This window comes from Branchiostoma belcheri, unplaced genomic scaffold (assembly GCF_001625305.1).
Source record: "Branchiostoma belcheri isolate BF01 breed outbred unplaced genomic scaffold, Haploidv18h27 scaffold223, whole genome shotgun sequence".
Classification (NCBI taxonomy): domain Eukaryota; kingdom Metazoa; phylum Chordata; class Leptocardii; order Amphioxiformes; family Branchiostomatidae; genus Branchiostoma; species Branchiostoma belcheri.
The window spans coordinates 277,493-302,597 of NW_017803747.1; the positions used below are offsets into that span (position 1 = coordinate 277,493).

A 25,105-nucleotide genomic window follows, 5' to 3' on the forward strand; every position below is an offset into this window, starting at 1 on the left:
ATCAAGATTGTTTAAAAGATCTCACGTTTTTTCAAGATTGCTTTAAAAATCTTGATATTTCTTAAAGCATCTCGAGATGCTATGGAAAAATCTCAAGATACTTTGAAAACATTTGGAAAGATCTTGAGACCTTTTCTTTTCATCTTAAGATTTTCTGAAAGATCTTGAGATTGCCATAAAAAATCTCAATATTGTCTCATAAGGTCTCAAGATTTCGTCTAAAATATTGAGATTTTTCAATTTTTAACGAAGCGTGAAGACCCCCACTTGGGGTCATTATGATCCGCTATGTAACAGAGAAGTTTTTGACAAAAGATTGGATATGTACCTGTAAGCTTTAAACGGTTAGAGGCATTAGTCCAAAGTGCTCTGCTCATTCCAATTATAATCTGCTCGCTGTTTCGAACGCTCTTAGTTTTGGGGTTCTCAAATGATGTCATCCATATAATCAAATTAAAATGGCCTTACGACAATTCAAAATTGATATATTTCACCCGCTACGCTGTTGGACCGGTTTGGTTCCCGCGCCACGTTGCCAACCTGAAGATAATTATAACGGCACGTCCGCAGCAGATTACCCGGCGTCAGCGCTCACAGCCCACACGCGAGGACCCGCCCCCCGGCTGGGTCGCAAATTTACAAAGACTTGTACTCCGCGCGAGAGATTCCGCCCGACGATTGTAGTTGATCAGTCCATGCCAAGGACATTATGACGTAACATCTGTTCAATGTCCTTGAGTCGGCACAATGTAGCGATTTCCCGCCTTAGCCCTGCACGCGCCACAATATTTTTCTCATCCGGATTTAATCCCAAAACAACGTTTTCCCACAAGTTCCACGGAGGGTACCGAGTGAGTTTCAATTTTCACCTGGTCAATTGATATTGTCTGCGCCTGAATGAATCTAGATCAAATTTTGCCGCAGTAAACACATCAAATTCGGGTTCTCCTGTGCCTAGAAAGTTCATGCGCTACGAAGTATCGCGGCTTTGGCAAGAATTCGACTCTGTTTTCAAAGTAAATTATAATAAGCCTGGCTCACTTCTGGCTGTAGTAATTTGGGTTGGCAGGACCAGAATGCTTTTCCTACTAAAAGACACTTTGTCAGCCGCGTGGAAGTAAGTTCAGGGTAATACGTGACTGAACGTAATCGTTGTTTTAAGGATGTTATATCAAGCTCCTTGGTGGTGTCAACAATACGGTTGTACGCCCCATTTTCTTTTTTTTTTTGGTCTATAAACTTGCAGTAAATATACCGGAACGAAGGGCTTAACATATTCATTCCTCATTTTCATTCATTTTATTTATTTATACAGGCTAGCATATCGCCATTTTGAAAGCTTTTCAAAGCTCCCTGTGACATAAATAACATAATAAAAGGTAACTTAAGTACAATCAAAGGGTAATGATAAAAGAAACGGAACAGACTAATAAAGTACATAAAACATACGAAATAAATATGACAAATGATATAAATAATAATGGAACTGAATTTGCATATCAATGTCTAAAGGCAAAATGGAAAATTAACAACAAATCATATTAACTGTTGAGTAAAGAAAAGGTAGTCTTGAAGACACTGAGTGTTTTTGCATTTCTGACATTAGGAGGTAAGCTATTTTCTTGTGAGATATCCCAAAAAAATCCTGCATCCCGATGATGCACATCCCATGATCGGTACTGTAGATAGCTATCATAGAAGCCTGGCCATAAGAAAATGCTCGCTGTGCACTGAAGCCGCGTCCAAAACCTAAGATAATTGCTTGTGACATACATAGATATATTATAAACAACAACAGTGAGATATGCAGTTCCAAATGTAACACCTAGCTTCAGTGCATAGCGTACCACCCACTTTGCCATGATGGAGATGGCTGACAGTCATCGGAACGTCGGTTCTAGCAAACAAGTGGTTATCAATACGTGGTTATTACTACTACTTTTGATATTTCAATTGCCTTCCTTTTTAGGTGACAGGACACCATGGGAAAAAGGCTTCGACACATGCTGATTTTCCTTCTCATTATCCTGAAGGAACTCAACGTGCCAGAAGCTTTCTGCGACAAGTGTAACAAACCATCATCATTCTGCAGAAAGGGCCTCACCAGCGTCCCTCAGAACCTCCCAACATCCATCGCTAAGTTGAATTTAGCAATGAACCTTATTACAGTTGTAAAGCAATCTGATCTGTTACAGTATAGAGATTTGCGTACGTTGTGCCTGGTCGACAACAAAATAACGATGATTCAAACTGGTGCGTTTGCGAATCTACCTCGGCTACAAAAGTTGGTGCTGAACCCCAAAACAATATAGCAATTCGGCCTGGTATATTCGCAAATCTACCGGAGTTACAATCTTTACATCTGGACGAAAACCAGATAACAATGATACAGCCTGGTACATTTAAAAACTTACCCCAGCTACGATTGTTGTGTCTGCAAGAAAACCAGATAGGAAATCTTCAGTCAGGTGCATTTAGAAACCTACCCAAGCTACAATCTTTACATCTGGACGAAAACCAGATAACAATGTTACAAGCTGGTACATTTGGCAATATACCCAAGTTACAGTCTTTAAGCCTGGAGGAAAACCGTATCACAATGATACAGCCTGGTGCATTTGGTAACCTACCCCAGCTACGTAAGTTATATCTGTACGAAAACCAGATAACAATAATTCGGCCTGGTACATTTGCAAATCTACCACAGCTGCAAGATTTGCACCTTGACGACAACCAGATAACTACGATCCACCCTGGTGCATTTGCAAATCTGCCCCTATTTAAACGTTTGAAACTTCAGAACAACAAGCTGTCGACCTTTCCATTGTCAGCTCTCAGCCCGTTCCTACCTATTATTACCATCAAACTTGACCAGGAACCCCTGGCAGTGTGACTGTAGGATGGCTCCCTTCAAGCTAAATCCTGCATTAAAAGACCAGATAACATGTGCCCAACCCGCCAAATTTCAAGGAAAGAAGATTACAGATGTCAATTTTGATGAAATGATATGTGAAGAGCCAACCATAACATCACTAAAGGTTGATAATATCCAAACAACATCTTCAGTTGGCAACACAAAAAGCACTGCCAGACCAACAGCAGGTCCTGTAGTCTCTATATTTGTCACACAGCCGCTTGAAAGCCCATTAGAAAGCACTAATAATTGTTACAATGCCACTGTCTCCTCGGGCTCAACAGCAAACCCTGCAAAAAACACCAGCAAAACTGCACCCCGACCTGTTCTCATTGCCTCAGTCTCCGGTCCAGTTTTTGGTATTGTTCTCATTGGCACCATTATGACAATAATTTGGTATAAGAGGAGGATCAGTGGTGATGAACACCAGTATGAGGATGTTGACAATGTTCAGACAGGGCAAGTTCAGTCTCAGGCTAATAATACTAGTATTCAATCTCTGAATGTTGGAAATCTATCCAATGACCAAGTGCCACATACATACGCCTACATAAAGGACCCAGTAGACACGACCAATAATCATGATCAGACAGGGCAGGGTCAGTCTCAGGCTAATAATATTCAGTCTCTGAATGTTGAAAATCTATCCGATGACCAAGTGCCACATACATACGCCTACATAAAGGACCCTATAGAAACGACCAGTGATCAGACAGGGCAGGGCAAGTCTCAGGCCATCACTGATTCCAACACAACAGGTACTGTGGTGACCAGTAGTGATGATAACCAGTATGTGGATATGGACAATCATGTTACGACTGGGCAGGGTCAGTCTGAGGCCATCACTGAATCCAACACAAACACTACAGCTACTGTAATGACCAGTAATCATCATTACCAAAATGAAAACATTGAAAACCATAATTATACCAATACTGGACACGGTCAGTCTCAGGCCATCACTGAATACAACACAAACAATACAGCTACTGTAATGACCAATGATCATTATTACCAAAATGAAAACACTGAAAACCATTATTCCAATACAGGGCACAATCAGTCTCAGACCAACACTGAATCCAACACAAACACCACAGCTACTGTAGTGACCAATGGTCATGATCAGAAAGGGCAGGGTCGACAGTCTCAGACCAACACTGAATCCAACATAAACACCACAGCTATTCTAGTGACCAGTGGTCATGATCAGACAGGACAGGGTCAGTCTCAGACCAACACTGAATCCAACATAAACACCACAGCTATTCTAGTGACCAGTGGTCATGATCAGACAGGGCAGGGTCAGTCCAAGGCTATCACTGAATCCTTGGATGCTACAAATCTGTCTTATGGCACACAGCCAACTGCTTCGCAGCTAAATTGTCTCTACAAAAAATGTAAAACCATGATTAAATCCATATTTCCGCAGGAAGGAGACAGATGGGCAACCAATGAGTGGCAACGAAAATTGTCAATGTTACATGTAGATACACAAGTAGTGAGATACATGAGAAAACTCAAACAACAAAACTTGCAGAAAAAAATCTGTTCATTTAGTGCCACAGAAGGGCAGAGGGTGTTACATTTATGCTACTTGAGGAATTGAAACCATTAATTCCAACCCTATGAAGTTTTTATTGCTAAAATCTCAACAGCAATTTTCCAAGTGATTTTCAGGAGCTTACAATAATTATAAAGATAATGAATTATTATTAATACCTGAAACTAAACGTTTAGTGTATGAGCGTCTCATGACCTCTTTGTAACAATTGTAGCTTTACACAAGTTCAGATGAATATTTCATTTACAATTTATTAAATGTAGAAGAAGTAGTAATGTGGTTTTTAGAGTTAGACACTAGCAGCTGACAACGTAAGCTACGTATACAACAATTATAATAGACTTCAATCTTAACCCTACATGACACATTGTACAAACAGTAATTGCAACTTTGTGTGAGAGCTTCTAATTGCATATTTTTTTTGTAAAATTGTACAAAAGTTCAGATGATAGATGTACCTATTCACACTGTGCAGGAACATTCAATATTTACTTTAATTATTGTCCTACCCAGAACAGGCAGAGAACATTTTGTATTTCTGTGTAAATCATGTTTGAAAACTTTGAAAATCAAGTAGCAGTTCTATGTACTGCAGAAACAATTAATTATTTTAAACCTCATTTTAGAATCATCAACATGCTGATAAAAAATGGATGCGTCATAACTTTTACACATAGTAATTTTGACTGAAGTTTTTCATTCTTGAGTAAAGGTAACAATTGTGTTTATAACTATACAGAATCTGTAACTTTCATTTGTAATCTGTAATTATAATTGATGATATATTCTGCAAAGCATGATTTTTAGTGCTGTTGTACCTAAAAATCTAGAAAAATTGGTGGCATCTTTTTACATATTACTTAAGGAAAACATTTGAATAAAAATTGAAAAACAACAGTCAATAATCAACTATAGTCAACATTAGTTTGAAAAGAAAAAAAAACTAGATCCTTTCCTACGATTTTAATTATTTCCATTCTGTACTGTTTTGACAAAAGCACCATATATGTAATGAGCTTTAGATTTTTTACCTCCTTGCTCTATTCAATTCTATTCAATTCTATTCTATTCTATTCTATTCTATTCTATTCTATACGATACTGGGCAATGTGATGGTGTGATGGATATGAAACAATTTACTATACAATGTTTCATTATTGTGATCTTAAATGTCAGAATGGCTAGATTATCGGAATTATTTGAGAGTTTGATTCTTGTCATTCCTGGCAGTACGTTTTGCCTTGCACTTTGCACAACTATCGTCAGTCCACCCAAATGGTTACCTTACTTGGCTGTGGAAGCAGCCGGATGGGTTCTGCCTTCCAATACTGTAATGTACTTACCAAACTACCGCGGTATGCATTTCAACAATAACTCATTATGCTATACACAGAATGTTGTTTGTTTTGTTCTTACTTCATTCCCGATCCCCTCCTCATCGACAAAACAACAGACTGAGTCCCCCATGCAGTTTTAACTGCTTAAAAGCCCTCAAGACAAAATTGGAGAAGAAGAACGTAGCAAAAACAATATGTTTTCCTTCGGTGAACATAGTAATGAATAATAAGACAATTACATCAAAGAAAAGTAATCTTCCGAATCTTCAGAATCGTGAGGCACGTTTGATGCCAGAAGGGAAGGCCAGAAGATCCGAACAAGTCTCGACGTAGTCTAGAGTTCTCGCGAGACCAGGTCACTCCGTGATCAAGAGGTACAGTCGACATCGAAAATTTGGAGGTACAGAAGCTCCACCTTGGAAACTGTGTGTGTATTGCAACTATTACTGACAATTTTTTGCTGTCACTATTCTAGATCTGCAATACACCAGTTTCTTTCTAGTTGGTGCTAGGAGTGTGTCATTAATGAGTTTTGCTTCCACATTTTGATACTACCATTTTAACTATAGTAAAAGGTCATAAAAAGTCAGTTCAGTAAATGACACCCATTTCCCAACTCTAGTGTCCCTTAAGTATCTTACAGAGGTCAATTCTTGAACTTGAGAGATCAATAAGATTTTTTTTTAACTAAAGAAGGAATTTTGTTTATTTTTATTTTGAGTATTTCCTCAGAGCTGCTGGATAGGTTGACCTTGAGATCACACCACTGTCACCGACGAAAAGTACTGGATATAACGTTACCTTTTCCAAAATCATTACTCTTGAGGAACTTGGGGGGGTGGGGGCACCTTATTGACATTAATGTCTAATAACCTTCATTGACAAGCTTGGTAGGTTTCCATTAGAAACCCTTAGAGGCATTCAATGTAGTTTCAGGGCAGCAAAACTGGATTTTCAAGGTCACTTTTCTGTTTTTTGTGTCGTGTGGGTGTACTCACTTCCTCTCGGCCTGTGGGCAGACCATTTTTACCGCAGCTGCCAAGTTGACCACAAGGTCAATCTATAGTTACAAAATCTTTTCTTCCCCCTCCCTGGCACTCTGTTGCATTCAAATACATAATAAACATGTACAAGCAAACACAATTACTATCACACCCAATACAACACCTCCAGACCTAAGAGAATGTGGTGCATATACTTTATTGTGCAACACTTAATACATTAGGTTGGCATGTGTTAGTTACAAATATTTAACAATTGTAACAAATGACTTGACGTGTATTCTATCTACTCCAGTACAACATACAAGAAAGCATCAAAGTGTGACCAAAACATCCAAGGATAACAACTTTTGTTTAACAGCAATGTGGGAGCAAAGACGTAATACTTGCTAGTTACCCTGGTAACAGACACAACATTGGTTCACGTCATTAAGGTCACTGTTTGGAGAAGAAGAAGAAGAAACGTAGCAAAAACAATGTTTCCTTCGATAAATATAATAATGAATAATAAGACAAATATAATAATGACATCAGAGGCAACGAAAGGGCCCAAAAATTGTACTCAATGTATAGCATTGTCCCAATATAATACGTTCTAACGACTGCTGGGTTACTACTGTAGTTACTACTGGGTCCAGTAATGGTGCATACTTATTACACTTACTTGTGCAACACTTAAATCTTAATACAAGGTACAAGAAATGGTGAAGTTTGGCAACAAAATAAATATTTTCTAACAATCATAAATGGTTTACCTTAGTGTATTCTACATACAATATACAAGAAAACATAGAAGTACATCCAAAGTTAATACATGTATATAAGTGTTGATAATAAGATACCGTACAATATAGAGTGCCTAACAACAAGGTACATGTACTATACATTCGCTAGGTCTCAGGAATACAAGAAAGTAATTATAATAATGTTATAATAATGTTAACATCAAACATTATATATTCTACATACAATATACAAGACAACATAGAAGTACAACCAACGTTAATACATGTATATAAGTGTTGATAATAAGGTACCGTACAATATAGAGTGCCTTACAACAAGGTAAATGTACTATACATTCCCTAGGTCTCAGGAACACAAGAAGTAATTATAATAATGTTAACATCAAGTACAAAAGCTCAGTGAGTATGCCCAAACAACGTATAACATTAACCCAAATGAAGTCCAAGCAGACCCTAGCAATTATAGTTACCACATAGGCTCTCCCTTATTGCTGGCTAGTGCTGTAAATCAGGTCAGTATGGTATATGATTGACGTGGCTGCATTCTTTGTCAGATGCTTAAGTACGACCACTCAGGCAGCGAAAGAACATTCATAACATACCATGTCCATCTTCGTGAACCATCATTATACGGTTTCATTCCTCTAGGAATTTTGAAATATTTGTTGAAGATAGTTATCATTTTCAGTGGCTTATTAATGTATGAGTGACGCACTTTGATTGTTGAGAAATAATGTCTTTTTCATAAGAATCTACTGTTGGAAAGACTGAAGGTGACTCAAAATTATTGTAGTACGACTGGCATACAGATCATCTAAACTGTACATATCAAAGTATTGAAATTCAGTAACTGTTGTTGATTAGTCCCACGTTTGCATTGAAATGCTTTGATGTCGAATCAAGCATTTGGGAAAAGTACCTAAAATGGTGTCAAACGGAACATCTAGCAATCTTTGATAGCTATGTTCTCAAACATCAATAATGATGTAGTTTTGGGTTTGTACGTAATGTACTTTTATTCCTTCCAGAGCCCCTATCTTAAGAATCGGTGTAAAAATTTGATCAAACTTGAAGGTTGTCTTGATCAAACATAATTTTGCAAACTAGGTCTGCATTTTGGTTGCTTGATTTGTGGCTAATGGCTTTCCTTCTTCGAAACCGTAAAATGTCACAACACCTCTTTGACAGGCTGTTGGTGACCATTGTCTGACATAAAAAAATCAGGTCAGAATGGTAAATGATTGATGGGGCAGCTGCATTCTTAGTTGGATGCTTAAAAGATCACTGACGCATCCAAAGAACATTCATAACATACCATGTCCATCTTCGTGAACCATCATTAAGCTAAGGTCCCAATTGGGAAAAGGGGCCCTGGCGGGTAGTTCCCGGGCTGTTTTTTACCACTTTCGGGCGGGACCCCGACGTGGCCCCGTTGGGCACCCTGTGGCTACCGGGCTATATTTTGGCCCGGCGGGGCCCCGATAAGAATTTAATTCTGAGTTAAATTCTACCCGGGCCCCGCTGACAAAAAGACGCCGTGACCTCATCGTGAGAACACCGAGAGGTACCCCTCCGGTTGCCGGCATTCCACCGGGACACATTTCTTACGTCACAGACCAGGTGAACAGAATAAAGGTGTGTACTTCGTAAACCCGGGTAAAATGTGTGACCTCACAGATCAAATGATCACAACAAATACGTGAATTCTGTATTACGTATAGGTCAATACAAGACATCGTCAGAGAATCTGCTGGGTACCTGCCGGGTGCCTGCCGGATACCGATCAAAGAGGGTGACAAAATTTTTAACAAAATGCTACTGAAGGAAACTTTTAATTGTGACCACGACAGCCGATGCCCGCTCGACTCCTGAACCCGGCCGGGGCCAGCCGGGGCTACATCCCCGACGGGCACCGGCGTAATTGGGACCTTAGCTTTATACGATTTCATTACTCTAGGAATTTTGAAATATTTGATGAAGGTAGATATTATTTTGTAGTGGGGTGTTAATGTATGAGTGACACACTTTGAAGGGAGAGAAAGGATGTCTTTTTTTGTTGGAAAGACTGAAGGTGGCTCAAGCTTATTTTTTTATATTCCAACAGTTTATGACCAAACATGGCGACGGCACACTCAAGTTATATCAACTTATTTTATGCCGCCACCAACAGAGTACAAATACAGGACAAGACAATACTCATTTTCGCTTGAGTTTAAGTGAGGAAAGTCAAACATAATTTAATAGTTACAATTGCAACTTGATAGAATGTCATACCAGCCATAAAGTAGCCATAAATATTTACACTATAGGTTGTAGACTGGCCATTATCTGATGAAGGATCAAAATGTAATCAAACTTAGCTGTTATAGGTAATGAATACCAACGAGATGGTAGAGTAAAATACTCCCACCTCTAGCTGATTACTCTCCATGCACTTCTGCTTATACTTTTATACTTATTTACACTAGTAAGAAATTTATGTGAAACTGACTACAGGAGCAACCAATCCATATCTAATCATGATCTACTCTACTCGAGTCGACTCTACTCTACTCTACTCTACTCTACTCTACTCGAGTCGACTCTACTCTACTCTACTCGAGTCGACTCTACTCTACTCTACTCGAGTCGACTCTACTCTACTCTACTCTACTCTACTCTACTCTACTCTACTCTACTCTACTCTACTCTACTCTACTCTACTCTACTCTACTCCACTCCACTCCACTCTACTCTACTCTACTCTACTCGACTATACTACACCACACCACAACACACTATACTATACTATACTATACTATACTATACTATACTATACTATACTATACTATACTATACCATATCATATACTATATATATAGTCCATGGGCCAGAGGAAATATCGATACCACCTGAGGTGGCAAATTCTCATCGTGGTTTTTGAAAAATAGGGTGTCTGTGGGATATTTTTTGATATCATAGCTGTTGCACATTGGCAGCTTTGACCTTGCTATCTGACCTTGAACTTTGACCTCATATGGACCGTGGCCTTTTGCACTTATAATGCCAAGGGGAGTGGAAAATAATCAAATATGGATATTTTTAATGTAACTTCATGGACTGATAAAACAGGAAAAAAGAATTACAAAAAAATTGTTTCGATATGTCGTTTCTAGGAGTAGTTATAAGCTTTTGAAATTCAATTTTTTGGTACTAAAATGTTTACCTCTCAAAACCTGTCATATATTCAGATAACATATTTGAGCCTGGTTCATGCATTCAACTAATTTGATGTGTCATTCCCTACATTTTAAGCTTTAAATCATAAAAATCCGTCTATTCTATCTGGAGATATGATTATCTAAAAGTTCTATCCTAAAGGCCTTGTGTGCGAAAAAATGGTGCTAGGGCCGTTGCTGCTTTCCCAGCATTTTGTAGCTATTTTCAACTAAAACTGTAGATTTTTGGCTCCTATGCACGCACGTGCGCTCGCACGTATTCAAACAGGTGGCCGGCCCCGCTTGAGGGAGGCACTAGAACCGGCAAGACTACAAATAACAAAGGCAAGAGTACAACACTAACTATATCCATTGTTACAGCAATATATAATACAGAATACAATATACAGAAATAACTTTTTCGTCAAGATGTTGATATGACAGAAAGAAAACAGGAAAGTATCAAAGTTATTTTGAAATGCTTAGGCAAAGAAAGTATATTTCATTACGCAATTCAGTTTACAAACTATACAAACGGGGTGTTTTCGTAGGTTCCGTAAACAGGATGTACACCGTATGATTTGTAACAAGAGATAGAATTTTTAACTTATCCAAAAGGTGACTTGAAGTCCAATGCTCTTTATTACTGTTGCCGGCAAACCACTTGATATCAACATGGTCAATATAGGGTGAAGTACCTGCGTTTTGTTATATTTGTTGAACTGGCTTTGGCAATAAACTTGCTAACAGGCCACCCTTACTTTTGTCACAGTGTCTGTTTTGATTCTAATGGAGGACCTATTATGTCCTATGATGACATAATTAGATGGGGTTGTAACCGTTGTAGCCATTAATTAGTATCTAAGCGTTTGTGATCGCGTGTCTCACAACAGGCAGTAGCTAGGCCACCAAGTTTTTTGGCCGTTGAAATCGGTGTTGCACGAACTTGGCTCCTGTCCAACAAAAGCAGTGTGCTTATAGTGTATGGTGTCGGACGGTCTCCTTTAGCACGTAGATCACAGAACGTTGTTTAAGCTTTTGGCGAGTGTCACTTTAAAATTACATAAAATTGGAATTTTTTGCTATTTTTGACCAAAACTGGCTACTGTGCGCTAATATGAAAACCAAATGACCTTGGTTCTACATGTTCTAACAGAAGAAGGCGTTTGAAGATTCCATCGTTGCATGGGGGTATAGACTATTGGAACACTTCACATATGGACGGGGGTGATTTAGGAACAGACCATTGTGCGGGAGGGGGATAAGTCCATTTTGGTACGGGGGATGTGATGAAGCCATCTGCTGCATTTGCATCCGAGCAAAGGTCGGCCTTCCTGGTTGTCAAGTATTTTTCCACATTTCGATTTATTTTAAGCAAGTATTTTCTCATTCACAGTACAGTTGTATTTCTATATCAGGCAATGGTAAAATTAATCATTGTGCTTTTTCGTGCACAGTATAGTACAGTCGGTTTTGTAAATAGCTTCTGTAATGCAAACATCTTTGACAAGGTAAAATGACTTTGCACACAACCTCTTTGACTTGGGATTTTATGTATTTCCTCATCTCATCAATCATTTAGTCTAATTATATGATATTATATTATATCCTCAATAACTATGGACTGAACCCCTGACTGTTGTGTTTTTAAATGTAGTACAGTGTTCTGTATGAAATGTTGGAAATTTATAATGTATGAAATATGTATTGTTATTGGTTTGTTAATCGTTCGCCTATATTGATTGCAAACCTGTAGTTTTGATATACCAATGTTTTGTAAATTGGTTCACAATTCAGTTGTTTTTAACTGCGAAGAACCAATAAATCCATATCTTGAATCTTGAATAATTATTCCACCATTGGGGATTCAAAGGCATGAGAAAAAGACGGTAACGTTATAGTTTGTGATTTGTAGTAGTCACACGGTTTTCAAACTCTAAATATAGTCCTCAGAAAGATGGAGTAATATCGGCATTGTGTAGTACTCTAAGTGGCTACTTTGACCACAGGAGGGACTTGGGGAAGATATAATTTCGACATCAATGTCAGAGCTTTACATCTTTTAACTCTGTTATAGTCCCTAAAATGGCGTGGTAAATGAGGCATTGTGTACTCTAAGTGGCTACTTTGACTACAAGGGGGAGTTGCTAAGATATAATTTCGTCAGTGATGTCAAGAGCTATGTCATAGCAACCTGGATCCATTGTGTGCCCGTACGCGTATACAATAAAACCACTACTGTAAATAGAATTATAACTAACGAGTCGGTTCATTCAAAAGTCTAAAGACTGAGCCCCCTGTGAATCAAAGGCTTCTAGTGTAGTTTTAGGGCTTAGAAATTAGATTTTTCAAAGTCAACATTGGAGTCACTTATCTACAAACTAAGTTGAAGCAACACTATCCCAATGTTTATCGATATCCATAGAGCACAAATTCCCAAAATTCTGACGAAAAACGGTTACTGGAAGGACCTAGCTTGATTTTTAGGGTACCACCTAGAAAATAAAGAACTAATCTTGGGGCTTGTTTCTGCAGGAAATACCTAAAGAATGAACTACTGATTCAGATGTGCTAGTGTGGGATAGTATGTATCAATATCTTAATTATTCAGAATATTTTCAGTTTGCCAACCTGCAACTGCATCGGATGCAATTTAAAAAGAAATAGCAATGGAAGCTGTTTTATGTGGTGTTTATCTTGTATTCGTGCATTACTTACATTTAATAACGGGAATAATGTTCTAACTTGATGTATAAGTGATGATAATACACAACGTGTACAATAACAACTCCGTTGAAAATAGAATAAGTAACAAGACGGTTCTTTCAAAAGAATTACGGAATGGAAGCTATTTTATGTGATGTTTATCTTGTATTCGTGCATTACTTACATTTCATAAACGGGAATAATGTTCCAACTTGAGATATAAGTGATGATAACGCACAACTTAGTGACATACGTAATAACTACATCCACTTTGTAAAAATACAGATTGAGAGAACAGAGGTCTGCTCTAGGACAATACCATATGAACTAAAAGGCCAATGTTTAGTCGTGAGCGAATACAGCATATCTCACTCCATCTCCCTCTCACATTTCAAACTGGACTCACGGTTCCATATCAGTCTTATGTATGAATAGACCAAAATTACATGTACAAACAAATTATAATATTATATCACCACACTTCTAAATGTTATTTGACCCTATTAGGTAGCTATCTGTCTGACAATGAAGTGACACAAAAGTAATGTCCCTCCTATAACATTTGCCTTGTGAGTAAAGTTGCCAAAACTAAAATATTCTGCTTGCTTTGTCCACGTTCTCAAACGTTTTACCACATTTTTCTAATGTGTGAATTCTTCGTCCCGTGGATCTTGAGCCACTTGCTGTCTTCTTTGACGTCTGTTGCCCCAGTAGTACAGCAACGCGCCCCCCATTCCCATGATGGCTGCAGCACAGAAGACACAGACCAGGGCGATGTTGAGCGACTTGTTGTACCACGTACCGATAGACTTAGCAGTCTCCCCTCCTGCAAAACAAAGATATAGTTTGTACTTCTGATAATTGTTACCTCCATGAAAAACGGAGGTATTGTTTTGGTGTGTCTGTGTGTCTGTCTGTGTGTTTTTCTGCACATTTGCAGTCAGCATTGATAGATTTAGCAGTCTCCCTTCCTGCAAAAGAATGATACAGTTTGTACTTATGACAATTGTTGGATAGAAATCTATGTACAATGTATCAACATGTAGTTGTATGTAAGAAGGCGCAAACTTGTAGTTATACAACTAATGAATTGATCAAATGATAAATATTGTGTCATCTATACCTGCTAGGCTTGTCGTCTGTTTAGTGGTGTGCTGAGAAACAACAGTTGTTCCTGGAAGAGTTGACCGTTGGATGGTCTGGTCAGTGGTTTGCTGAGAAGCAACGGTTGTTCCTGGAAGAGTTGGCCAATGTGCTGTCTGGCGAGTGCTTTGCTGAGAACCAGTTGTTCCTGGAAGAGTTGGCCGTTGTGTTGTCTGACTGCTACTGTGCTGAGAAACAGTTGTTCCTGGGAGGGTTGACTCATTTTGTTCTGTAGTGTACAGAGGACCAGCTGTCGTGGGTATCTCAGTAGTTTGCTGTGTTGCATCTGAAATTTCAAAAGACGACTCGTCATTCGAAGATCAAGCCTCTTTTTACGTCTTGACCTGAAGGTAGACAAATTTCGTCGGCCGATGACTTTCCTTCTGTGTGAAAGGGTATTACGAATATGTTTTGACCAAAGTGGATTTGGCTACAGCATCGGTGTATTGACGGGTAGATTAGAAGGATGTCGCATACCTAAATAATCTCCAAGCAGATCTTTGCATGGCAAAAGACAGTATCAAGTTGTACAGGAAGTATCCATTGACCAAAGAGGGTCCATTGATTGGCGTAAGTTTGTGTATGCTTTCAGTTGACAAGTCATGTGCATAATACGGTGGTCTGGTGCCCAGTCTATCGCGGAATAGGAGTATGCCATTTGCACATATAATTTCTGATAAGTACTGTAAGTTTCTTTCGATTCGCGGGGCCTAAAATTCGCGGTTTCAGGACAATCCGCGGTATTTTTAGATTTGCGATTTCCCCTTGGCTATTCAAAGAACAACTTGTATTATAAAAGTGCATATTTAAACATAAGAAATGTTCGTGGCCCGGCATTTATCTCCTAAAATGATTTTTGTAATAGGGTGATTTTGTAATAGTCCATATTTGCATTGGGGTAGACTTTTGGGTTGAGATATTCATTGTGATTTCATCTGACCTCAAATGTTCTGCCAATGAATGCCAAAATACTGAGAACTTTATTGACACAACAAAAAGTACAGCGACTTTCGTAAGGTCTAAGACATGTAGGTATACAGACAAATATACATGGGTACTTTAGAGCATTTAACTACTTTTAGCATGGCTGTATGGGTAGTTTATTGCATTGAAATGGCACAAACTTTAGACGGTATGAATGGGAGGGGGGGGGTTAATAATCGACCAAATGTTCACATGCAAGTGTCAATATTCCTAGCGGCGTATTTCACCCAAAACTGCATTTTTTTTCAAAGAATTTACACTTACACCTCCCCCTATGACAGTATTACGGTTCTAACCTGTCACAATCTTCGCCCGCATGGAGATGTAGTCATGCCATGTTCGCGGATGGATTTTGACGAAGCGCGCAGTTATGCGGCCACTGAAGTCTCCGAAGTCGTTGTAGACCTCCGTGTCTCTGTCGTCGTTCGCCTGAAAAACCTGCATCATGAAGAAAACAGAAAAAAGCTGGTGCAATCCATAGCTTCAAAAACTGATGTTACATTACCCCATTCAAAATATGGGGTACCCCAGATATATGCTCCTTTCATGTCCTACTTAGATATCAGTGTACGTTGGAAAATTCATATCCAAATCACTACAAAAGTGACACCATATTGTAAATAACTGACGTATGTCCTGAATAAATTATAGACTGTAAATAAAAAATTCTCCCCTCAAGAAAACATACAATAGATTAGCTTTGGCATCATTATGGATTACCTGAGTTAGAATTGTATTTAGTATAGTTCATTTATGTTGTTTTTTCTTCTTTTTCTACCAGTTACAGTTGTTAAGCAATAAAGTTGCTTTGGTTCGATTTGATTCGATTTGTAAGGGTATTGCCTACATACCAAGAATATCAAGCCCTATTTGGAAACGACCACATCGACACTTTATGAGAAGTTGATTGCACGGCAATGTATGACAAAAGGAACAAAACAATAACCATAGAAAATGTTACATGATATACTTAACATCCTTATTACTAAAACAACAAGGGCTAGCATAAATCTTTGATATAGTCAAACAATCAATTGAGGCTAACCATGATATAAAGATATATTTAAAGCTATCTGTAGCATCGACTCTCTTGAAATCTGTTGTTATAGAATAAAGAAATGTAAATAGATTACGCAAAACATCATATATAGAGCATTCCGTGACAAAGTGAAATTCATCTTCAATTTGCTCCGGACAAAAATGGACAAGGTAAGGAGCGAAATTATGATATCTGCCTGTTTCTATATTCAATTTAGGAATAAGATTTGAACATGCAAAGATCTTAGTGGATAGCTATTTCACTAAAAGGAGGAATGATTCTTACAGTAACTTGTCCGTCAGCATCGGTGTAGAACGCCTCATCGCCATTTTCATTGCCGTATGAAATGACGTAGGATGTGACGTATTGGTCATGTGTGCCGGCGTATGGCCAATCAGGGCTGTAGTTCCTGCCTTTGGTGATGACGCCGGTGATGACGCTCACGTCACCAAGGTCCCTCATCAGCCATTGGTCCTGGTCATTGGTTGCTGCTATCCATGCACCTGCTGCATCTGCAGTTTCGCGGGTGTTGATATCTGCGCGGTCGGCTGAGGTTGACTCAGGTGCCTCAAACTCTGAGGATGCTGACCAGGACGGAAGTTCTAAAACGAAGAAAAACGTAACATTTTTCAACGCTTTCTGTAGCTATTGATTTCTTTGACCACATCAACTAGGCAGATGACAACATCAAGCTCGCACAGGAGCCGAGTCATGACAACATGCTCCCCGTCCTTGACACCAAAACTATCGCTTTGAGGTACACAGGAAACCGACCCACAGTGATCAATGCCTGGCCTTTTTTTTATTTTTTTAAAATCTTTACTCAACAAAACAAAAGAAATAAACAAAGACAACAGTTAAATAACGCTACACACATACTAAATTACATATTACATACTATTCGTATTTGAAAGCTCAATCCATTTTCTGTAGTGACATTAAATTATTTTATTTTCGTGCAATATTCTCCTTTATGGTTTTGAAATTGTTGACAAGTGAAACAAAATTATACAGAGAAATGAATGTGGACTGATTATACAGAGAAATAAATTATGACTGATGATTTTTGAAGATGTATACTTTACCCAGTAATATCATTAAATTTCTTACAAGTGGCATCGATTCTCTATGGTACCCCAACAGAATGTGTATCGGGGTATCGACATTAAGATAAAGTCCTGTGTTTTGGTTAAACCATTTCTAGACACAACACTAAAAATTAAATATCTTTCTGCAATCCCCCCAAAAAGGTTGTTTTATTGTTTCGACATGCCTTTGAATTCCTAAAAGTCGAATAATTAGACTAAGTGATAGATGAGATGAGAAAATACATTAAAAAATCCCAAATCGATTAGGTTGACTCTTTGGCAAATGGATTCTGTCTGGCCAATTTGATACTGTCTTTTGCCACCCTAGAATCTGCATGGAGATGAATACCTAAGCGATGTTTTTTTTTCTATGCTTTAAATTGAACAAGTCAGGTGTCAAATATGGTGACCTGGTATCCAGTCTACTGCAGAATAAGAGTATTCCATTGGCATATGTTGTGATTTTGTAATTATAGTTGATTTTTGCAATAGGGCGACATTATAATAGTCCATATTTGCATTGGTAATAGATTTTTGGGTTGAGATATTCATTGTGATGTCATCTGACCTCAGATTTTTTGCCAAAGAATGCCAAAATATTGTACTAGCTTTAGAACATTAACTTTTTTTAAGCATGGCTGTATGGGTAGTTTGATGCATTGAAGTGGCACAAATTTTAGACGATATGAATGGGAGGGAATTTAATAATAGACTAAATGTTCACATGCAAGTGTCCATATCCCTAGCGGCGTATTTCCCCAAGCCTGCTTTTTTATTTCAAAAATTGTACACCTACACCTCCCCCTATGACAGTATTACGGTTCTAACCTGTCACAATCTTCGCCCGCATGGAGATGTAGTGATGCCATGTTCGCGGATGGATTTTGACGAAGCGCGCAGTTATGCGGCCACTGAAGTCTCCGAAGTCGTTGTAGACCTCCGTGTCTCTGTCGTCATTCGCCTGAAAAACCTGCATCATGAAGAAAACAGAGAAAAGCTGGTGCAATCCATAGCTTCAAAAACTGATGTTACATTACCCCATTCAAAATATGGGGTACCCCAGATATATGCTCCTTTAATGCCCTACTCAGATATCAGTGTACGTTGGAAAATTCATATCCAAATCACTACAAAAGTGACACCATATTGTAAATAACTGACGTATGTCCTGAATAAATTATAGACTGTAAATAAAAAATTCTCTCCTCAAGAAAACATACACTAGATTAGCTTTGGTATCATTATGGATTACCTGAGCTAAAATTGTATTTAGTATAGTTCATTTATGTTGTAAGTTTTCTTCTTTGCCATAAAATGTACCAGTTACAGTTGTTAAGCAATAAAGTTGCTTTGGTTTAATTTGATTTGTAAGGATATCGCCTACATGCCAAGAAAATCAAGCCCTATATTTGGAAACAACCACATCCACACTTTATGAGAGGTTGATTTCACGGCAATGTATGGCAAAAGAAACAAGAATTCCGAGACTTCATACCTCCATGAAATATGGGCTCGATATGTAAATGTAAATTTCTTCTTTAATTATGCAAATGACCTCTGCATTAACATAATATATACATCGTGATGTATGTTAACTTTTGATTAACTTACAGATGTCCCAAGTATGACATTCCCATCATTCACCATTAAGAAATCATAGAATTTTCGCATTAATTATGCAAATTAGGTCATAATTTGCATAATTAGTATTTGTTGATGCTCCGCCTGCCATAGCTTACATACATTACATGTATGAAAGTAGTATAATGTAAAACACTGTAATTATAGAATTTCCTCATTAATTATGCAAATAAAGTCCCCATTTGCATAATTTGCATTTAATCATAAACAACTGTCTCTCAGGTACCTACACACCAAAAATTATGAAAATACGTTGTTCCAATCTGGACTTATTGGCTTTGAAAGATTTACCAGAAACTAACCTGCAGTTCCAGAACAAGCTGCTAGGGGGACCAAACTTACGCCAGTTATTCCTAACAGGATAAGCTATCTGTCACCAAAAAGTCAAGACCATAGCTTTTTCAGGACAAAAGATACAAAAACCGGAAGTTTTGCTGCAGTACCAAGGTCGTCCACCAGGAGGCCCATACTTGACCTTGACCTTTGTCTTTCCAAGACTTACCATCATACCAAATATCATCACAATCCATAAAGGCGTTCTGAAGTTATGCTGACTACAAAGTTGCGGAAACACACACAGACACACACACAGACACACACACAGACAGACAGACACACAGACATACATACAGACAGACACGCCAAAAACAATACCTCCATTTTTCATGTAGGTAATAAGCCAATGAACATAGAAAAAAGTTACATGATATAACGTGAAATCCTTATTACTAAAACAACAAGGGCAAGCATAAATCTTTGATACAGTGTAACAATCAATTGAGGCTAACCATGATTTAAATCTATCTGTACTATCGAGTGAGTCTCTTGAAATCTGTTGTTATGGAATAAAGAAATGTGAATAGCTTACGCAAACCATCACATCTAGAGCATTCCATGACAATGTGAAATCCATCTTCAATTTGCTTTGAACAAAAATGGGCAAGGTAAGGGGCGACATTATAGTATCTATATTCAATTTAGGAATAAGATTTGAACATGCAAAGATCTTAGTCGAAAACTATTCCACTAAAAGGAGGAATGATTCTTACAGTAACTTGCCCATCAGCATCGGTGTAGAACGTCTCATCGCCATTTTCGTTGCCGTATGAAATGACGTAGGATGTGACGTATTGGTCGTGTATTTCGTAGGGCCAATCAGGGCTGTAGTTCCTGCCTTTGGTGATGACGCCGGTGATGACGCTCACGTCACCAAGGTCCCTCATCAGCCATTGGTCCTGGTCATTGGTTGCTGCTATCCATGCACCTGCTGCATCTGCAGTTTCGCGGGTGTTGATATCTGCGCGGTCAGCTGAGCTTAACTCATGTGTCGACACATGATCAAACTCTGAGGATGCTGACCAGGACGGAAGTTCTAAAACAAAGAAAAACGTAACATTTTTCAACGTTTTCTGTAGCTATTTATTTCTTTGACCACATCAACTACGCAGATGACAACATCAAGCTCGCACAGGAGCCGAGTCATGACAACATGCTCCCCGTCCTTGACACCAAAACTATCGCTTTGAGGTATACAGGAAACCGACCCACAGTGATCAATACCTGGCCTTTTTTTTATTTCTTTGAAATCTTTACTCGACAAAACAAAAGAAATAAACAAAGACAACATCAAAATAACGCTGCACACATACTAAATTACATATTACATAATATCCGTATTTGAAAGTTCAATCCATTTTCTGTTGTGACTGATTACGCTATTTTGTTTTCGTGCAATATTTTCTTCTATGGTTTTGAAATGGTTGACAAATGAAACAAAATTATACAGAGAAATAAATGTGGACTGATTATACAGAGAAATAAATGTGGACTGATGATTTTTGAAGATGAATACTTTACCCAGTAATATCATTAAATTTCATACAAGTGGCATCGATTCTCTATGGTACCCCAACAGAATGTGTATCGGGGTATCGACATTAAGATAAAGTCCTGTGTTTTGGTTAAACCATTTCTAGACACACCACTAAAAATTAAATATCTTTCTGCAATCCCCCCAAAAAAGTTGTTTTAGTGTTTCATCATCTTCTGCACAAAGAGCACACAGTGGAGATTCTTTTAGTTTCCAAATGTCTAAAAGTCTTTTTGTTGATAACATTTTGTGTACTAATTTGAATTGAAAGATTCCGGTCGGAGGGGGTCGATTGTTACTTTTATATTAATTATAAATGATAAGGAAAATCTCCTTTCATGGCATTGTGTCATTCAATTCATCCTCCCAGTAAGTCATTACATTCATAGGGTGATCATTTAAGTCGTGGTTTTCTAAGAAAAAACTGTACACTTTTTTGTTGTTTTTAAGACCACTTAACCACTTAAACTTCTTTTTAACATAGGTCTGCATACTTTTACATTACATTACAAGTTTGTATTTTCCGGCATTTCAGTTAGCTAGACTGGGAGACTGCTTATATCAATCTATTATGAACAGAATCCGAAATCGTTACATTAAATTTCAAACTTGATGCTCTATAGGATAGCACTTTCCTTTCTGCATCCAAAATTGCATACATGTACGAACAGAATCCCTGATCTAGCATTACCTTCCATAAGAACGGTTTATCATCAATCTTAAAGTGACAGCTATACGTACGAAAGAGAAAAAGTATGTACATTCCCACCCTCAACAGGTAGAACTACGGGTAGAATTCTCAGGCACTTGACGCCCCCAGCCCTAGCCCCAGCCCCAGTTAAGCTCCTGTTCTAAAACAACAGGAGCTTTTTGACTAAATTGTATCATCCTTATCTTCCGCCATGACACTAAGAGACTGCAGGAGAAATGCACTTTACACGACTTTCTTCACTTCACACAATGTAGAAATGAGTACCTAGCTTCGGCCAGGGACGCCCCACGGATAGGATGTGTTTGGGGAGAGCCATACTCGTCGTGCAAAACACACGCATTGCACCGGGTTCGATAATCAAAATGTCTGGGAAGTACATGTAAGATAACATACCTCCACTGACGGGTACAGCAAAGAGGAGGATTGAAACGCAGACTGCTGACAGTAGGGTGTCCATAGCTGCTGTCGGTGTTGCAGTAATGAGGACGTCGCCAACTAAGCGCTGACACAGAAGTTGAACCACCGGTAATACCACCGGTAATAGCCTAATTCAGAGGCGTGAGAAATGAGGTAATGTAATGTATGAAGTGGCGGCGCTAACATAAGTTACGTAACTTGAGCCCGTCGTCACTGTGTCCTGTACCCTAATTTTGTTTACTGTATGCTGAATATGAAGTTGGTGATATTGGCAATGAGCCACGGGCTCCGTGTTTGAGTCCGTATTTGTCGTGCATAAACAACCACAACTCAATTTGAAATAGAATTACCACTAACATGTCGGTTCATTCAAAAAGTCTCAAGACTAAGCCCCCTATAGTCTATAGCTGTGAATTAAATACACATTTTTTGTTACTTACAACGGAAGCTATTTTCATTGCATTTCATACCGAAAACCCTGCGGATTTTAGCATTCTAAGGTGTGCTAAACTAGGTTAGCAAGTGCATTTCAGCATATAAGTTGTTATCCATGTAATTTTTTTTTCATCAACTCCGGTCAAAATGAATTTTCCGGGTCCAAATTTACATTTTACTAGGGTCGTTTCAATTCTGCAGAAATGGTGAGTTAACTGATTGTAAATTTATTTAAAACACACACACACACATTATTTATCGCCGTATTCGATAGCTGTAAGATGGTGTAGACTTGTACATGGTGTAGATAGTGTAGACTTGTACTTGCACGTATTTATGTAGCACTGTATGCAATAACTAGTCTCATCAAGACCTACCCACATTTTTATTATTAAACAAACCAGCTTTTTAGAATAATCGTGTTTACAAACAAACGTACACAAACAACAAACTACGATCAAAAATGAAACTTTGGTGAAGGTAATAATGGGATGTTACATTGTTTTCCTGTCCTTGCAGTCCCTACACTTAGTTCGTTAGTCCACCGTAGTTTAGAGGGGCGCCGGCTGTTCAAAATTATGGCTAGCGCCTAGCGTTCACAAATTGGCCACCGCAATGACGTAAAAGAAGTAGGTCAACGTTTGCGCGATCGATGCAATTCGATCTCGGTACTTTCTCTGTTTACTTTTCTATTTTGGTTTTTGTTATAATTATATCGGTGGTTTTAGACGTTCACACATAGCTACATGTAAATACGAGTAAGAAGATTGAGACAGGGAGGATTTTGACCTCGACAAGATCATCGTGTATTAAAGGTGGGGAAATCACTGGACGGAAAACCGAATTTCCACAAGTTTCCAAGCTGGGACACGTTAGTGAAACCTGGCATGTCCCAGCCGTGTACATAGCTTTCCACGGGTATCCCATCCCGGCGTGTCCGCTGTAGGAAACCTGTGCACACAATGGGACACGCGAAGTGTCCAGGATTTCCCACTGTTGGAAACGTCTCGTGTCCTGACTAATTATCGTCACAATGGAGTATCCAACCTAAGAAAATAGGTATGGCAATCTATAAGCAGTTTTGTTGTGTTTGTTTACACATATTGCCATGGGACTTTGCGAGTCTGGCTTTACATAGCAGACTATTTTGCGTCCGCACCAGGCTATATAGATTGACCGCCGCTAAAGAATCTAGCAGGATATGCAAAGCTTGATATGAACGCCGGGGTCTATGAGTTTCCCGAAGTTTATACTTAGTACATGTCGTTAACGTTTTCTGTACATGGCCCTACAGCGCATGGATGTACAATAGAAATAATCATCACTCCGCTTTAGTAAATTTTCTGCTAGAAATGGCGTGAACCCCTGATACATTTTGGCGTATACTATCGGTAAATCAAGAAAGCATGCCGACGGACGCCGATAGGGTGTTAGATAAAAATTTACAACACGTTGTTGTGAACGAAAAGAAATAGCTGAAGATAATAAACTAAAGACTTGATCACGCGCGATCGTCTGTAGCGCGTTTTGTTTTGGGTGCCAAATTATAAACTCAGCCTAGAAGTGCAGGGGACGTGCAATTTTGAAATTTCTACTGCAAAAATCATGTTTATTAGTGGAAGTCATAAGTGATCATGATTAGTTTTTTGATGAGAATTTGCCACCTCAGGTGGTATCGATATCTCCTCTGGCCCATGGACTATATATACAGTCATGTATAGTATATGATATGGTATCGTATAGTATAGTATAGTATAGTATAGTATAGTATAGTATAGTGTGGTGTGGTGTGGTGTAGTATAGTCGAGTAGAGTAGAGTAGAGTAGAGTGGAGTGGAGTAGAGTAGAGTAGAGTAGAGTAGAGTAGAGTAGAGTAGAGTAGAGTAGAGTAGAGTAGAGTAGAGTAGAGTAGAGTAGAGTAGAGTAGAGTAGAGTAGAGTAGAGTAGAGTAGAGTAGAGTCGAGCAGAGTAGAGTAGAGTAGATTAGAGTGGAGTATAGTAGAGTAGAGTAGAGTAGAGTAGAGTAGAGTAGAGTAGAGTAGAGTAGAGTAGAGTCGAGTCGAGCAGAGCAGAGTAGAGTAGAGTAGAGTAAAGTAGAGTAGAGTAGAGTAGAGTCGACTCGAGTAGAGCAGAGTAGAGTAGAGTAGAGTAGAGTAGAGTAGAGTAGAGTAGAGTAGAGTAGAGTAGAGTAGAGTCGAGCAGAGTAGAGTAGAGTAGAGTAGAGTAAAGTAGAGTAGAGTAGAGTAGAGTAGAGTCGACTCGAGTAGAGTAGAGTCGACTCGAGTAGAGTAGAGTGACTCGAGTAGAGTAGA

The 25,105-nt window shown here is 38.6% G+C and overlaps 3 protein-coding genes and 1 long non-coding RNA gene across 4 annotated transcripts; 2 read left to right on the forward strand and 2 right to left on the reverse strand.

Moving 5' to 3' along the window:
* Positions 1–1,982: 1,982 nt before the first annotated feature.
* LOC109470408 (leucine-rich repeat-containing protein 15-like) lies at positions 1,983–2,893 on the forward strand. The gene is made up of 2 exons (XM_019769347.1): positions 1,983–2,067; positions 2,313–2,893. Exons 1-2 carry the CDS (start codon positions 1,983–1,985, stop codon positions 2,891–2,893), a joined length of 666 nt encoding a protein of 221 aa, XP_019624906.1.
* A 403-nt stretch (positions 2,894–3,296) lies between these two features.
* On the forward strand, positions 3,297–4,712 carry LOC109470409 (cell wall protein IFF6-like). Its single transcript, XM_019769348.1, has 2 exons — positions 3,297–4,269; positions 4,693–4,712. Exons 1-2 carry the CDS (start codon positions 3,297–3,299, stop codon positions 4,710–4,712), a joined length of 993 nt encoding a protein of 330 aa, XP_019624907.1.
* A 9,944-nt stretch (positions 4,713–14,656) lies between these two features.
* On the reverse strand, positions 14,657–17,016 carry LOC109470422. Its single transcript, XR_002140252.1, has 3 exons — positions 16,917–17,016; positions 15,889–16,030; positions 14,657–14,894 (listed from the first exon to the last, which is right to left on the reverse strand). It is a non-coding gene; the product is annotated as an uncharacterized LOC109470422 (long non-coding RNA).
* Positions 17,017–18,542: 1,526 nt separating this feature from the next.
* Positions 18,543–22,399, reverse strand: LOC109470410 (lactadherin-like). The gene is made up of 3 exons (XM_019769349.1): positions 22,336–22,399; positions 20,410–20,732; positions 18,543–18,689 (listed from the first exon to the last, which is right to left on the reverse strand). Exons 1-3 carry the CDS (start codon positions 22,397–22,399, stop codon positions 18,543–18,545), a joined length of 534 nt encoding a protein of 177 aa, XP_019624908.1.
* Between the last annotated feature and the right edge of the window lie 2,706 nt (positions 22,400–25,105).

Coding starts and splice junctions, on each gene's coding strand:
- LOC109470410 (XM_019769349.1), bottom strand. CDS start 22,399: ATGGACACCCTACTGTCAGCAGTCTGCGTTTCAATCCTCCTCTTTGCT. Junction 20,733..22,335: donor TGCTGTACCCGTCAGTGGAG/GTATGTTATCTT, acceptor TCTTTGTTTTAG/AACTTCCGTCCTGGTCAGCA. Junction 18,690..20,409: donor ATGCTGATGGGCAAGTTACT/GTAAGAATCATT, acceptor TTCATGATGCAG/GTTTTTCAGGCGAATGACGA.
- LOC109470409 (XM_019769348.1), top strand. CDS start 3,297: ATGACAATAATTTGGTATAAGAGGAGGATCAGTGGTGATGAACACCAG. Junction 4,270..4,692: donor TGCTACAAATCTGTCTTATG/GCACACAGCCAA, acceptor TAACAATTGTAG/CTTTACACAAGTTCAGATGA.
- LOC109470408 (XM_019769347.1), top strand. CDS start 1,983: ATGGGAAAAAGGCTTCGACACATGCTGATTTTCCTTCTCATTATCCTG. Junction 2,068..2,312: donor AGAAGCTTTCTGCGACAAGT/GTAACAAACCAT, acceptor AAAACAATATAG/CAATTCGGCCTGGTATATTC.